The sequence below is a fragment of the Mus caroli genome, unplaced genomic scaffold, assembly GCF_978045245.1.
Source record: "Mus caroli unplaced genomic scaffold, Mus_caroli_1 scaffold_12, whole genome shotgun sequence".
Taxonomy (NCBI): Eukaryota; Metazoa; Chordata; class Mammalia; order Rodentia; family Muridae; genus Mus; species Mus caroli.
Window position 1 is genome coordinate 53,539,627 of NW_028227267.1, and position 16,721 is coordinate 53,556,347.

General features: G+C 41.6%; 1 protein-coding gene across 3 annotated transcripts in view; it reads left to right on the plus strand.

Moving 5' to 3' along the window:
* The first annotated feature begins 5,483 nt into the window (after positions 1-5,483).
* The window catches only part of Ift88 (intraflagellar transport 88), a 90,843-nt gene continuing 79,605 nt past the window's right edge, over positions 5,484-16,721 (plus strand). Inside the window, exons 1-3 of one of the 3 annotated variants that reach the window (XM_021181484.3) lie at positions 5,484-5,596; positions 12,058-12,153; positions 16,109-16,171. In XM_021181484.3, the coding sequence (XP_021037143.1) occupies positions 12,064-12,153; positions 16,109-16,171 (153 nt within the window). In that variant the 5' untranslated portion in view covers positions 5,484-5,596; positions 12,058-12,063. Of the gene's footprint in view, positions 5,597-11,304; positions 11,369-12,057; positions 12,154-16,108; positions 16,172-16,721 lie in introns of those variants that run through there. The other 2 variants (XM_085828684.1, XM_029469188.2) reach the window with 2 other exon arrangements.

Sequence of the window (16,721 nt, forward strand, 5' to 3'; positions counted from 1 at the left end):
ATCTCAAGGGGTGGGGCTGAAGATACTACTTCCTCAGGTGGGGCAAACCCTTGAGAATCTGAGGGTCCGAAGTTCTCTGCTTCAACGGGGTCTCCCCACACATTTCCATGCCAAGTTATAGGATCCCGTTCTTTGGCCATTAATGCCCTTCCTTTAACTGCTGATACTGTCTGAGGCTGAGACTTGATTTTTTGCTGTAATTCAGCCAACCTCATAATGAGGGCTTCATTTTGGTTCTCTGCTACTTGAGCTCTCTGGCTACTGGAGAGAAGATTCTCTTCGAGGGCACACTTAGAGACCTTTAGGTTGTTTATTTGCATCTGGAACTGGCAAATTTTATCATGCAGCTCATTCCTCTCCTTCATGCATTTATCCAGAGATGTTAAAAGCAACCAAGCAACGTCCTCAGTTTCCTTATTTTCCACCAAACTGTCAAAAGCTTCATAAACAAGGTCACCGGATCCATTGCCACGCACAACTGATGGGTTAAGGTTATCAAAGGCATGTGCCTCTTTAAGTTTGAAATATAGTTTCCACCATGGGCTTTCAATACCCTCTGAGTTCCCAGGAGAGAGAGTGTCTGGAGAGGTTTCAGTAGTTGAAGGTAGTGGTGAATTTGAAGGTGCTATCAAATTATAAAGCCTATTCCAGATACTTAAAAGATTCATCCTTATACTTCTGTTCCTCTGGAACCACTTTTGGTACCGAAATCTGTATTTGTCAGGGTTATCTAGAGTCAAAAAAAATTATAGAATGAGTATCTCCCTTCCTCTCTCTCTCCCTTCACCCTCCTCCACCCCCTCTCTATATATGTATATGGAATTTGTCATAATAACTTACAGGCTGCAGTCCAACTAGTCCAACAACGGGCAACTGTGAATGGGGAATCCAAGAATCTAGCAGTTGCTCAGTACCAATGAAGCTGGACGTCTCAGCTGGTCTTCTGGATAAACTGGAATGCTGCCTGAAGAAGTATGTCCGGATGGATGTGCTGGCACAGTGAGTACAAGCAGGAGAAATGAGCCCTTTCTTTTTCAGATGTCCTTATATAGGCCTCCAGCAAAAAGTGTAGCCCAGATTAAAGGTGTGCCTCAAGGTCTGGATTATGGGCCTTGTGTGTCATTTGGCCTCAGGATCTGGATGAAAGCCCTGTGTCTTCCAACCTCAGGATACAGATCAAAAGTCTATGTCCCCCTTGCCAAGCGTGGTGGCGCACGCCTTTAATCCCAGTACTCAGGAGGTAGAGGCAGGCAGATTTCTGAGTTCGAGGCCAGCCTGGTCTACAGAGTGAGTTCCAGGACAGCCAGGGCTACACAGAGAAACCCTGTCTCGAAAAACCAAGTCTGTGTCGTCCAGCCTCAAGATCGGGATCACAGGTGTGCCCTCCATTTCTGGATTGTAGTCCATTCCAGATACAGTCAAGTTAAAAACCAAGAATAGCCATCACAGGTAGTAAACTCAAAATAACATTAGAAGCACCTTTGAAACTCTCAGTGACATGATGCTTTTTCCTGAAAAATTACCATTTGGGATGAAAAAAGTCAGTGAACTGCTTATGATGCAGCTTGGTGGTCGAATGCTTGTTTAGCATGAATGAGACCCTGGGTTTGATTTCCAGCATCGAAAACAAACAACAAAACAAAAACAACCTCCCCCAGAAGTTTTAAGTATGTCAATAATTGTAGATATTTGTGCAAATCAATTCAACTACTTGATTTTTGTGGTAAACATTAAAATTTTTCAGTGGTAATAATGCTGAGAGCATGAGTGTAGATTTTGGAAGAAGATTTAAATGGAAAGAATGGTTCAGAACAAAACTCCGGATTGAAAACAGAGTGGGGCTGGAGAGATAGTTCAGTGGTTAGGAGCACCGGATGTTTGACCAGGGGAACGCTGTTATATTCCTAGCCTCACGTGGTAACTCACAACCATCTGCAACTCCAGTTTTCAGGGGATCTGGCTCTCTCTCTCTTTTGTCCTTCTCAGGTAACAGGCACACACATGATACACAAACATACATGCAGGCAAAACATCCATACATATAAAATAAATTAAAATTTTCTTTAAAAAAGTGAGAAACGAAGGAAGAGAAGGGGAAAAAAAGAAAAGAGAAAGCAGGCATAATATACTGCTTTGTTGACTAGTATATGCAGTGAGTAACTTTCTATTTGGGGTCATTACTTTTCTCCTTTTCCTTTTTTGTGTGTGTGTGGGAGAAGTTGCTGGTGGCGGCGGCAATGAGACATGGTCTCACTCTTCATCTCAATCTGGCCTCAAAGTCAGCAATTCTACCTCAATTTCCTGAGTGCTAGGATTCGAGAAGTGAGCCACCACACATAGCTTATTTTCTTTTCACATATACCTTTGAATTGGATTACCTTGTCATCAGAAGGCTAAGATGTTGCCTTTCTCATCCTTTGAAAAATCATCACTACTGGGCTGGGGATGTAGCTCAGAGGCAGAGCACTCACCCAGGATGTGTGAAGCACTGGATTTGATGACCTGCATTTAAAAAAGTCAAGAGTGACCTTTAGTCACCCATCTTGATACAGTCTGACTGGTCGGCAGTATTCTATGAAATGAACACTGAACCCCTTTGATATAAATTCTCTGAACAGAACTGTTATCTTTATTCACTGCCTTTGGGCCACGCAGTGTGGGTACAGCTTGCAGCACATCATGGCTCCTTGAATAGCTCATGTTAATTTCAGCAAGTTAGTGGCTGTGGTTTTAATGATGTGACTAGATCCTTCTACTAAGGTAATTTACAGTCCGGTGTCCATTTATTTTAGAACAGATTGAAATTAATGGCAAGATTAGTTTAACCTGTAGCTTAGAAGTAAGAAACTCTGCAAATCTGAGCTTTGGATTAAAATATGAGTGCACTCTTTATTTCCAATATAGGATCTAAATATTTATCCAAAGGTCAGCAGATTTCTTTGAACTTTTATTTTTATTGGTTTCAGTAGCAAAAAATAGTGTTTATCTTTTTAAAGAATTATTATTATTTAGTGAGATCCAAAATTGGAGACAAAGTCTATAAAAAGGTATTATGATCATTTAAAACATTTAACTGGACTTAATAGTATTTTCTGGATAGCATAGGTGGCAGTTCCTCTAGTGCTTACTAAATGTTCCTTATTAGAGTCACATGTTTATAGTGTTTAATCTGCAAGGCTGGTTTTGAACTCAGAGAGCTGCTTGTCTCTGTCTCCTGGAATTAAAGGCATGTTCCACCTTGCCTGGGCCTAGCTTTTCTTTAACTGAAACTTGTTCTGTAGCAGGCTGGCCTTGAAATAAGAGATCTCCTTGCCTCTGTCTCCTGGGATTAAAGGTGTGTAGCAACATGTCTAGGCCTAAGCTTTTTATTCCTCAAGATCCAGACCAAAATACTGTGTCATCCCAGGCCAAGATTCAGATCAAAAGCCTGTGTCTTCATCTTCAAGATCTGGATCACAGATGTACCCTCCATCTCTGGACTGTAGTTCATTCCAGAAATAATCAAGTTGACAACCACAGATAACCATCACATGCATTTTGATGGTATTTACCCACCCTCATTACTGTCTCTTGTCTTTTTTTCCTTTCTACATCCCCCTATTCCAAAAATACATCTTGCTCACTCACTCACAATCTTACAATCTTTTCTTAGGAATTACTGAATCCCAAGTGTGTATCTCAAGATGGGCAACTTTTCTGAGCTTTGATGATTATGATGATGCTGGAATCCAAATTAGGGCCTTGAACACAGCTAGCAAATGTTCTAACACTAAGCTACATTCCCAGCCCTCTCCTCTGAGCTTTATATTGTTATATTCAATTGCTTACTCAGTATCTCTTCTTGCACATTCTTTAGGCATCTGACACCTGATGTGTTCTCCCTCAAACCTGCTTTTCATTTTCATATTCACACATGGAACTCTCTTTCACTCCATAACCACTTCATGGGACTCAGGCTTGTCTGCTACCCGTCCCCCTTTATTTGTAACTAATTACATATGTTGACAGTTTATTCGATAATTAGTGTGGGAACAAATAAGAAAATCTGTTGCCTGATGAACCTTTATTTTAACAAAAACATAATGTCTTCTTCTCAGACAAGAACTGGGTACCCTGAATGTACAGGCATTAAAAAAAAAAAGTTTGGTGCCGGGCAATGGTGGCACACACCTTTAATCCCAGCACTAAGGAGTTTGAGGCTAGACTGGTGTACAGAGAGCTCCAGGACAACCAGGGCTACACAGAGAAACCCTGTCTCAAAAGAAAAGCAAGCAAGCAAGCAAACAAACAAAAGAGATTGACTCTAATATTTATCTTTCTTTATTGAAGTGCAGTAACTTGTAACTCAGTATTTTTTATCTTTCTTTTATTTTTTTTTAAGATTTATTTATTATTATACATAAGTTCACTGTAGTTGACTTCAGATGCACCAGAAGAGGGTGTCAGATCTCATTATGGGTGGTTGTGAGCCACCATGTGGTTGCTGGGATTTGAACTCAGGACCTTCGGAACGCAATCAATGCCCTTACCTGCTGAGCCATCTCACCAGCCCATTTTTTTTTTATCTTCCTATATTGAAGTGCAGTAACTTAAAAGATCCCCATGATGTTCACTAATTAACGTAACAACTACTTATTGACTATTTGCTCTGAGGGACACACAGTTGCCAGACACTGTCAGTTGCTGTAGGATATACCCCACTTGCAAGGTAACCTCCTGAATGCTGATACAACACGCCTGGATCAGAGATAAAGAGGTTTAGTCTTCAAAACACACCACGTAGCCCGAACCCGACCAACCTAATAGTTTGTCCCCTACATCTGTCCCCACCCCCACCCGTGGGAGGCTAAGGTGGATGTTACATATGCAATGACTTTCTGACACAACTGAACAGTGAGGTTAGTAAACTTCAGGTTTTTATAATGGGCTTCAAGTCAACATGCCCAGCCTTTGCTCTAGAGAGAAATATTATTTTGTCTTTAAGACAGGGTCTCCTCTTGCTGGCCCTGCTGGTCTTGTACTCCTGAGCGTCATCTCTACTCCCAAGCGATGGGATTGCAGATGTGCGTCATCATAGCTGGCATTACATTACCTTTACTTTTTTAATTTTTCAGATTATATTTATTTAGAGAGAACCCAGACAGGATTAATATGACAAATTTATGGGGCGACGGCGTACAATTCTACGCAATGTTCCACAGAAAACAGTCTTCCAAGGTTCCCAAGCCGCGTGATGGCTCCGGGACATATTCTATTCTATTCTATTCGCTCTGGTCTCCAGCTCTGGGGATGGCTGCCTCGGGGTTCACTCGACCTTGGTTTCCTTCTTGTGATGCCTGTAGCATCTCCTGGGCCACCATAAACATTGGGCCAGCCTCGAGAATCACTCCGCTGTTGACGGACCACAGGTCCCAGCAGCCCTGCACTTCCGGTCCGGAGCATCCGGCCTCGCCCACGCGGCGCGGAGGCCTGTGGGAGCGGCTTCCTTGGAGTCGCGCCTGGCAACGGCTGGGCGTCCCGCTCTGGCCTGCCGAGGCTCAGGCGTCGCTTCTTCCCTCGGCCCACTCGTGGTCAGCCCGCTCCTCCTCGGCGCGAGGTAGGAGAAGCGCCCGGCCCCTCGCGGCCACTCTCCGTGCTGCCCTCTACCTGCCCGGTGCGTGAGCGGCGGCGGGGTCGCGAGGGCAGGCGGGCTGGCGGCGCCCAAGCCCGGCTCCTGGCGACTGCGCCTCCATAGCCAACACTTGGTTGGTGCTCCTCTCAGGGGGTGGACTTCCCGCTCCACCTGGCACGGCGACCCAGGCTAATGTCACACGGCTTGGCGATGCCATGGCAGCAATGAAACTTTTAGAGTTTCACAGTGGGTTACAGCGAACATTTCTAATGCTTGCATCCGGTGAAGCTTTACCTAGTAATCGGGAGTAAAGGCAAAAGTACAGAAAAGAATGAATAAATAAGTCTTTTTTAAAAATACATTTTTAAAAATTTATTTATTTATTATATGTGTGTACACTGTAGCTGTCTTCAGATACTCCAGAAGAGGGCATCAGATTTTTGTTACGGATGGTTGTGTGCCACCATGTGATTGCTGGGATTTGAACTCAGGAACTTTAGTCGGTGCTCTTAACCGCTGAGCCATCTCATCAGCCCAATAAATCACAGTCTTACAAAGATAAAAACATAACTTCTGGGGATTGATTCTAGGACACCCAGTTTCCCTGGATACCAAAGTTCCCAGGTGCTCATTCACATACATAAGATGGTATGATATTTGTATTGTATATAAGCCATTTCACATTTTGTTATCTTAGACTGTTTATTGCTATGTAATTAACTGTTATGCTTAATTGTTCAGGGAATAATGAAAAGTACGCTCGGAGGGGTGGGGGGGGGGCGGGGAAGCCAGTGCATGTTCAGTTAAGGTAAAAAAAATTTTCCCAAATGTTTTCAGTTTCTAGTTGGTTGAATCTGAGGATGCACAGACAAAAGATATCTGACTACTGTTTTCCCAAAAGCCTAAAATTCCCCGTTTCCTTTTTGTCTTCAACTCTGGTTTGTAACTTTGGAGAAACTACAATAGGCATTTTGAGTGTGAACTGTATCAAGGTAGAAGTATATAAAAAGAAAGGACTTTGCCATGTAAAATAGTTTCACTGGCAATATTGAAGTGACAGCATCCCAAATTATTTTTGAAACACCTTGGAGAATATAGAAATCCTGAGTTGTATTATTCCTTAGCCATTCATAGTTGTTAGTAAAGGGTAATTAATTCATTTACTATTTCCTAGCCTTGCTTTCTACATCTTTAAAATTTTGTGTATTCCACTATTGGTCTGTTCAGCTATCTGTAATGTCTCCCAGGTGTGTGTGTGTGTAAATCTGGTTAAAAGCCAGAAAAAAGGTTTAGTTCTAAGAGCTGATTGTTTCAATACCTTATGAATAAACGAAAGTGAGATCAGAAGAGTTTGTAAGGAGGGAGTTTTTGAGCATATGATCTGAAAGTGTGATCGCCGGAGCAGCAGCTTCAGCAGCCCTTGGGAACCTGTTGATCAACATTCTGGGGCTGTGGGGATGCCCAGTTGGCAAAGTGCTTGCTGCAGAAGCCTAAGGTCCTGAGTTGATCCCTAGCACCCACCTAACCTAGTGTGGTGGCTGGGGGAGGCATGAGGATTTGTGCTGCTCACTGGTCAGCTAGCTTGGCTGAATCTGGCCCCAGGTCCTCCTTCCCAGGGGGAGGTCTTACCTCAGAAAACAAGGCAGGCAGTGCCTAAAGAGGATGGCCTCCATTTCCACATGCACACATTTACACCTGTACACACACAGAGAAGCCGTCATACCCATAACAAGGAATTCACATCTTGCCTGGGCAGAATAACTCATACCTGTTATGCCAGTGCTTGGGATGTAGAAGCAGGAGTTCAAGGTCAGCCTTGTCTACATGTTGAGTTCAAAGCCAGCCAAGGCCGCATAAGACCTTGTCTCAGAAACAAAACAATCCTCCCCTGCAAAGAAATCCCAATACATTGGCTTTCTGAGGGATCAAGGAATCTCCTTCACTTAAGATTTTCTGAAGCCGAAGCACTGGTGGCTGAGGAGCTGAAATGAAAAGCTGTAAGCTGCTGTCTTGTGCTCAGGTTTGAGCCACTGGTTTAGGAGAGAATGTCCCTCTTATCTGTGAGGGATATAGTCAAAGGCCCCTAGGGAAGTTTGAAACCTCATCACACACAACCTTTAGTACACTTTTTTAAAATATACATACGTATGTATGATAATATTTAAATTATACAGGCACTTGAAGACATTAACAGTAAGAGTAAAAGAAAAGTACTTATAATACTATATTGAGATGCAAGTAATATAAATATGGTTTGTTGTTCTAACTTTTTTTTTTTTTCTGTCCTGTTTCCCCCTGCTTAGATTGTGATAAAGTGAGTTGACACTTAAAGGAAATACTTTATGGCTTCCCTTTGACATGCTTGATTGCTAACAACTCTGTTCTTATCCAGTGATTAGCAAGATAACAGTGATAACAAGATAACAAGATACCAGAGCAGTTAACCTGGTAACAGAGATAGCTGCTAAGTGACTTTTGGGCAGGTAGCCTATGCAGTGTGTATACGCTGGAAAAGGGAATGGCTAACATCTCAAGAGGCATTGATTAGGATGGTGTGATATTTATCACTCTACTTTAAAAAGCAGGCAGCTGTTCCAGAAGCTAGCCCAGAGTTCCTGTTTGAACCAGACATTTCATGCCTAGGCATATACCCAGTAGAACTGAGCTCACCTGTGGCTAGAGACATGGCTCGTTAAAGACACTTGCTGCTTTTCCAGAGGTCTTCAGTCTCCAGTACCCATGTTGGCCAGCTCCTAACACAGACACATACATTTTAAAAAGAAAACATATTCAGGTAAAAACTTGAATATAAACATTCATAAGAGGGTTATTCATAAGAGCCCAAGGTAGAACCAACCCAATATTCATCTCCTAAAGAATAAAGAAGTCAAATGTTGTAATTTTATTATTCAGTCATGAAAAAGAATGCAGTATAATGAAACTATATCACAAACCCTGAAAACATGCTATTGAAAGAAGCCAGACATAAATGCCACATACTGTATGGTCTCTTGCACATGGAATCTTGGCTAATCTATAGAGGCAGGAAGTCGTTTAGTGGCTTTCAGGTGCTTGGGGAAAAGGAGAGATATGGGGTAACTGTCAAAGAGCCTCAGGTTTTTGTTTTTATAGGATGAAGAAAATGTAATGGCTGTACACTGTTTGAATATACTGGAACCCAATGGATAATACATATTATTTATTGAGACCTAAGCTGGCTGCTAACTTGCTGTGTAGCTGAGGCTGACTTTGAATTTCTGAGCCTTTTACATCTACTTCCTTAGAGTGCCACCACGCCCTGAATGATAGTTGGAAAGGAAGAGTCTTGATCTTCTTACGACAGAGGTCCTCAAACTGTGGGTCTTGACCCCTTTGCCACCAAATGACCCTTTCACAGGGGTCATCTAAGACCATCAGAAATATCAGATATTTGCATTGTAATTCGTAACAGTAGCAAAATTATAGTTATGAAGTAGCAATGAAAATAACTTTATGATTAGGGTTCATCACAACACAAACAACTATATTGAAGAGTTGCAACATTGGAAATGTTGTGAAACACTGTTCTAAGAACTGAAGTAAACAGTGAACAGGGTTCACTATTATATTGACCCAGAAAATGCTTCATAACTATACAAACCAAGAGGTCCAGCTCTCAGTGTTCAGAAAACAAACAAACACCCAAATCTCAGTGTTCTATTGGGTGTGGTAGCATATGTCTTTAATCTGGGCGCTAGGGAGTCAGAACAGGCAGATCTTGGCAAGTTGGATGCCAGTCTGCTGTATGCAAATAGTTCCAGGCTAGCTAGGGTTACATAGTAAGGCCTTGTCTCAATAAAATAATATAAAATAAAAAAGCAACAAAAAACAATCCCCTAAAGCAGACAAACAAAACTACAAATCACGTGTGAAACTGACCAAGTCATCAAAAGTAGGCATATCAAAAAAGAAAAAAAGAAAAATAAGCCACCAAGTACTCGAAAGCTGTCAGTTTAAAGAAGCAGTTTGCAGCCCTGGGGAATGATAGTAGTGCTAGTAGATGTGCCTCGGCCAAACAGTGGGCTTGGCCCCAGACTGGAGCCCAAAAGGAGTGCTGGAGTTTTATTTCACATGTTAAAGAATGGAAAACAGTGTTGAAGCAAAGGGTGTGTGTGTGTTTGTTGTTATTGTGTGTGCATGATGAGGGTAAGGGGTGAGTCCATGCCAAGAGCACCTGTGATAGTCAAAGGACAGCTTTGAGAAGTCTGTTCCCTCCAGTCATGGGCTCCGGGGATGGAACTCGGGTCACCAGGCATGTGTGCGGAGCACCTCTACCTGCTGAGCCATTTCACTGGCCCCTGAACTGAGGTATAAATGTAGAGTCTCGGTTATTGGTCAGACATAGGTAAAGGAAGCTCCCAAAGTGCACGACTGGGCTTTTATAGTTCATGGTTGGGATAACCCACGTCTGAGCTCCCGGTCACATTGAGGTGATCTTCACTAAAAAAACAAAAAAACAACTATTCCTAAGCTAGCAGAAGAGGCTGCACAGGAAAAAGTTCACAGGAGAAACCAATGAAGCAGAAACTTACAGGAGAAATCTGCAGAAAATGAAAGCAAATATGATTTAATTTTTGGGGGGTGGGTGAGGGGTAGGGGGTGGGGTTTACAGTATATGAATCCCCAGGGCACTATTTTACTATTCAAACGGTTCTGAGAAGCCACATAAACTTGGCATTATGCCAAACAACAAGAATAAATGGAATTTTCTTTGGAATTTACTAGCACACCACAGATACAAGTTAGATAGCCAGTGCAGTTCAGTGCTACATTTCTTTCTCTTTTTTTAATTGGATTTTTTATTATTTCATTTATTTACATTTCAAATGTTATCCCCTTTCCTGGTTTCCCCTTCTGCAAACCCCCTATCCCATCAACAGTGCTACATTTCTTGACTAACTACCTTCCCCACCACCACTCACAGTTTTCCTAAAATACTGACTTGATTTCAGCGACACTTGGGACCCTTTTCTAGATACTCACGTAATTAGTACAGATATAGTGTACACGCCTTTCCTTCAAATCTACTTTGTATCGACTTTTTCCCCCACCTTTCATTTTTCTCAGCACGTATAAAGACTTCCCCTGGGTGGTGGTGGTGGTACACACCTTTAATCCCAACAGAGGCAGAGGCAGGTGGATTGAGGCCAGCCTGGTCTACACAGAGAGTTCTAGGACAGCCAGAGCCACACCAAGAAACCCTGTCTGGAAAAACAAAACAAAACAAACAAGAGAAGTCTTCCAACTGTTCAGTGAACTGTAGACTTTTACAGTGACTGCTTGCTACCCATTGCCTCCCGACGTTTTCTATACTACTTATTATATGTCCACTTGCCTATCTCTGTCTGTCTGTCTGTCTCTCTCAATAGCTCTTCTTTCTGCACTTTTCTAAGTAAATTACAGATGTTAAACTTCCCTAAACACACTGACTGGCTTATGTTTGGACATCTGTTTAGTTTTTAGGTTTTTCCTAGGCGAGCAGAACTAAGCACACATTTGCTGGGTTTCCTGTGCAGGTGCTCTCCCATGGATTCACCCCCTGCTGAGCTTTCACCCTGTGTGCCAGTGTGACCCAAGTCAAACATTTATCATCATGCCATACAATTCTCTCATGCCCATTTTCTTTCACTCCCCTACTCAGGCCCAAGAAGCAGCCATTGCTCTGTTTTCTTGTATAGCTTGGCTTTGCCTCTTCTGCAGCTCCACAGACGTAAAGTGGTAGGTGCCCAGTGTGCTGTTTTTCCTAGGCTTCTTTCAGCGGTGTCTATTCCCTGCTCTTGTTACATTCTCCTTGTGACCAGTACTCCAGGGCTCGTGCTCTGACCATTCGTGGCTGGAGGACTAACACGGCTATAAACATTCCTACGTTAACATATAAACATATGTTTTCACTTTTGTCACAAAAAAACAGAATAGAATTTCTAGGTCACAAAAGGTTAATAGGATGAAACAGCAGCCCTTCTCCCAAAGTTGTAGCATTTTATGCTCCCACTAATGATGTGTAGGTATTCTGGTTGCCCTCCTTTTTCGCTGACCTTGTGTGTTGTTGGTCTTTATCATTTCTGGGGGTATAATGGATTTTGCCTTACATTTTAAGTGATCGTTGCATTTTTTCTGTACTCAACCCCTGAACGTCAGGGTAATCATTTACCCCACACACACACACATACACACATGTAACTTACATAAAAGACGTGGAACAAATGTGAATGAGGGAGGTAGATAGATGTTTTGAGAGTTTGGGGGATTTGGAAAAATATGAATGAATTTGAAGAATTCTTTGTTTGAACTAAGAATTATTTCTTAGATCTGGATGTGACTTGTAGCATGCTCTGGATTCAACTCCTAGCTTCAGAAAAATACATTGTTATATCAGGAACATTTTTATAGAGCTGATTTTTTAACAGGTACAAATGATGGAAAATGTTCATCTGGCACCAGAAACAGATGAGGACGACCTTTACTCTGGTTTCAACGACTACAACCCAGCCTTTGATACTGAGGTAAAACATTGCTCACGTTGGTCTTCTGGTAGCCAGTCCGGCTGGTTCCTGAGGACTCTGTGTTTAAGTGGTTCTTGCTTTTTATGTCCTTCAGACTAAGTAAGGTCTTAAAAACTAGAAAACTAATTATTGAAGAACCTCATAATTCCTACCAGTGACAGTGGCTGCAGCAGAAGGGTAGCTCATGAGAAAGACTAACAGAATAGGACAGCTATATCCCTGCACTTTTCTGCACTAGCTGTAGGCATAAATAAAGACTTAGATAACCTGGAGATACCAAAGATCAGATTATGTATATGAGTGTTTTGCCTGTGTGCTTTTATGTATACCACGTGCATACCTGGCCCGCAAAGGTCAGAAGAGAGTGTCAGATCCACTGGAACTGGAGCTACAGACAGTTGTGAGCCAAGGTACTAGGAACCAAACTCAAGTTCTCTCCAAGAGCATCAAGTACTCTTAATCACTGAGCCTGCTCTCCAGCTGAAGTTTGTTTTGGCTTTTCCAGTCTCTACTGTCTTCTTAATGGGGAGATGTTGACATACACCTGATCTGGATCATAGGCTGGGAACGCTGCTCAGTTGATGGAGTGTTTTCCTAGCATGCACAAGGCCTTAGCTTCAGCCTCCAGTGTGATCTTCAAGGATATTAGAGTAGAGGCCACCTTTGTAGTGCTCTAATTTTTACCTGCCTTGGAGTTATTTTTCTCTTGCTAAGCATATATTTTATAGAGAAATTGGGAAATAGATATGAGCATAGAGGAAAAATTACAGTCATAGAAACTGTTACCATGAAGACTAACTTAAGTGCTGATCTTACCAAATATTGTTCCCTTAGTCGAACGTGTGTGTATGTGTGCTCCAAGATCACATTGTGTATTAATTTTTCATTTTCATGAATTCCCACTTATGTAAGTTAATCTGTTTAATATTTAATGTTATAATAATTACAAAGATTAAATTATTACAAAGTCAAATTTACATTCACATCTGTTATGGAAGTTTCAGTTTCTGAATTCTGTCAAAACAAGATGCTAAAAGGATCTGCAACCCTATAGGTGGAACAACAATATGAACTAACCAGTACCCCACCAGAGCTCGTGTCTCTAGCTGCATATGAATCAGAAGATGGCCTAGTCGGCCATCAGTGGAAAGAGAGGCCCCTTGGTCTTGCAAACTTTACATGCCTCAGTACAGGGGAACACCAGGGCCAAGAAGTGGGAGTGGGTGGGTAGGGGAGTGGAGGGGGAGGGTATGGGGGACTTTTGGGATAGCATTGGAAATATAAATGAAGAAAATACCTAATAAAAATAAAAATAATAAACCAGAAAACTTTATACAAGTTATCTTAACCTAATATGGGTAAAAGAATGAAAGCACAGTTGGGCAGTGATGTGTACAACTTTAATCCAGCACTTAGGAGGCAGAGCCAGGTGATCCCTGTGAGTTTGCGGTGAGCCTGCTCTTAAAAAACAAAAGACTGAAAATGCATGACACAGTGGAGCACACCTTGAATGCCAACACTTGAGAGGCAGAAGCAAGCAGATCTCTGTGTGTTTGAGGTCAGTCTGGTCTGTCTGTATGGGGAGAGAACAGCAAGGGCTACATAGTGAGAACCTGTCTCAAAGAGAGAGAGAGGGAGGGAGGAAGGAAAGAAAAGGAAGGAAGGAAGGAAGGAAGGAAGAAAGAAAGAAAGAAAAGAGAAAGAAAGAAAAGAGAAAGAAAGAAAAGAGAAAAGAAAGATGTGGTTAATTTAGTTGCAAGCATATAAGAATAAAATACTAGTGTTTGTCGGACTTTAAAATTTGCATTATGTTTCTTTTCATTTGGCTTTCTGGAAATTTTACTTTGGTGTAATGTAGCTGTGAATTTGACATGTAGAAAGAAAGCAAGAAGGTAAATAGGGATGGCTTCTTTGTAAATCTCTGATACTGATCATTATAAGGACAGTAGTTGTATGTCCACATGCCTGTAACCTTAGCGCTCAGCAGAAAAGTAGGAAAATATAGGAAACTGGAGAAAATAAAGAATAAACTAACAAACTGTAACAGTGGAATAATTATAAGAAAATAGCAGATGCAGTCACCTGAAGATCATGTGCTCTGTATTACAACCTAGTATTTTGTTGTAGACCTTGTCCTTTAATATATGCAGTTGTTTCCCTCTGGTATACAAACACACATGTATGCAGATAGAATTATTCAGTTTTAGTTAAAATAGTTGCAAGCAGTTTCTAAAGTTAGTATTAAAGCAAGCAAGCAAACAAACAAATACATTGAAGCCCCCCTCTCCTCCCAGTTTAAAATTACATGCTTATCTACCCTGAGATCACCCAAACCAAGTAGCACATGCCCATTGTTGAAAACAAATTTGCTGATGACTGTCATTCAAAAACAACAGCATGTGAGACAGATACAGAAGTGTCCACCTGTAATCTTTGCACCTAAGAGGCTGAGGCAGGAAGATCATGGTTTGGAGGCCAGTTGGGGCTACATATTGAAACCCTGTCTCAAAAAATCCCATCCCCAACATAAAAGATATAATCACTATTAGTATTTTATTGTCTTTTATTTCTGCATATGTATACAATTTTTATCATATTTGGAATTGGCAATTTTGTTTTTTTTTTTTTCACTTAACATTATGTCATGATATGACATGTATAAATAGAATTTTAAGGCGGCATAACTGAAAATGCTCATTTGTTTAAACATATTTTCTGTTGTAGATTTCTACCCCCAAGGTTTTTGCAATTATAAATAACATTACAATAAAATTTTATTTGTGAATAATTTCTGTATTTTGACAGCAATAGTGGAGAAGGGCCAGTCTTACTCTTCCAACATCCTATTCTCTTGGGACCAGCATGACCATGTCTAAGCACAGCAGCCTCCACATTGTCTGTGCCACCACGCTGAGGACTCAGCCTCTATCCTCAACCTTAGCAGCAAGTGTGTTTTCAGGAAGCAGACTGAGATAGAGGAAAGGCAACCATGAGGGTTGTGTTCAGTGTATCTGAAGGTAGTCCAGAGGCAGAAAGTGAGAGGCACTTAGAAGATGGCCAGTTGGTGAGACAGGCTGCCAGGTAGCTCAGAAATGTGCACATCCTGTCTTGACTAGCAGTCTTTCCCACAGACTTCTCAGGAGAAATTAAGTACAGGTCAGGAGTCAGGAAAGTGTATTTTAGTGCAGATGTCAGTCCCTGCCTACAGTGAAGGTTTCTGGTGTTTCATTTGGTCTAACAGAAGAGGAACAGGAAATATTTGCCTTCTTGCTTGTAGAGAATATGGCCTTTCTATCCTGCAGCTTCCTTAGGTAGGGACAGTAGTGTGATCCTGGAATATTAGAGGAAGGTAGAAGAAGGAGAAGGGTAAGCAAAGAGAGAAAGGGAAAGATTTGAACCTCATCTCCACAGCTACTAGGGAGAAAGGGGAAAGGTCATGTCCTTGGATACTTGACTTTTAACCAAGTGATAGCACCACCCTCTTTTAGGGATTTTGGTTATTTTAGATGATGTTAAATAAGTACACAGTTCTCATAAAAACTGAGCACTGGGGAGGGTATGGGGGACTTTTGGGATAGCATTAGAAATGTAAATGAAGAAAATACCTAGTAAAAAAATTTAAAAATTAAAAAAAAACAAAACAAAAAACTGAGGACTTTTCTGTGAAGTGTGAAGTCAAAGGTACACAGTAGCATAACTAATTATCCTTCACTTTGGAAGATCTTTGTGCAAAAAAAAAAAAAAAAAAAAAAGAATTCCAACGATTCCAGAGGAGTAGAAGGAGCCTTGATATTTGGGGGCTGGGGGTATAGAATTTGAAGACAGCAGTCTGTATTTTAGGTAAGATGAACTAAAATCTTATAATCCAGATCCTATCTGGATCTTGAATATGAACCAGAAGAGTTTAACTTTTGTCATACTTATTTTGAATGTTAAATTTGCCTTTTTACTTTAGGAGTTGGAGAATGACACGGGTTTTCAGCAAGCAGTGAGAACCAGTCATGGCAGAAGACCTCCAGTAAGCAAACTATAAATAAGCTTGTAGAAACTATGTCATGAGCTTCCCCATCATAGTCATGTACAGCCCAGTAATGCTCACTGCATTTACATGCTGTGAGGCAGGCTTCAGAATCGTCTCCTCTTGGGAATGTAAAACTCTTGTCCGTTAAGGTGGATATTGGTGATGCAAGCCTTTAATCACAGCACTTGGAAGGCAGAGGCAGGGGGATCTCATTCTACAGAGTTCCAGGACAGCCAAGGCTACACATAGAAACCTGTCTCAAAAACCAAAGCAAACCCAAACCAAACAAAAATCCTCTTGTCTGTTAAATGACTCCTGCGCTTCTCCTTCCCTGACACTGGTAGCTACCACTCGGGTTTCTGCTACTAAGACCGACTGCTAGACCCTCCCACAGTGCGATCATGGGTGCTGGAACATTGTCCTTCATAAGTGTTCTTGAGGTTCATCATTATATGCTCGGTTTTGTCCTCATTCAGATCCATGATTAAGGATTTCCCTCCCACCCTGTGATTCATCTGATTTCATCTTGTTGGTGGTGTTCTCTGGT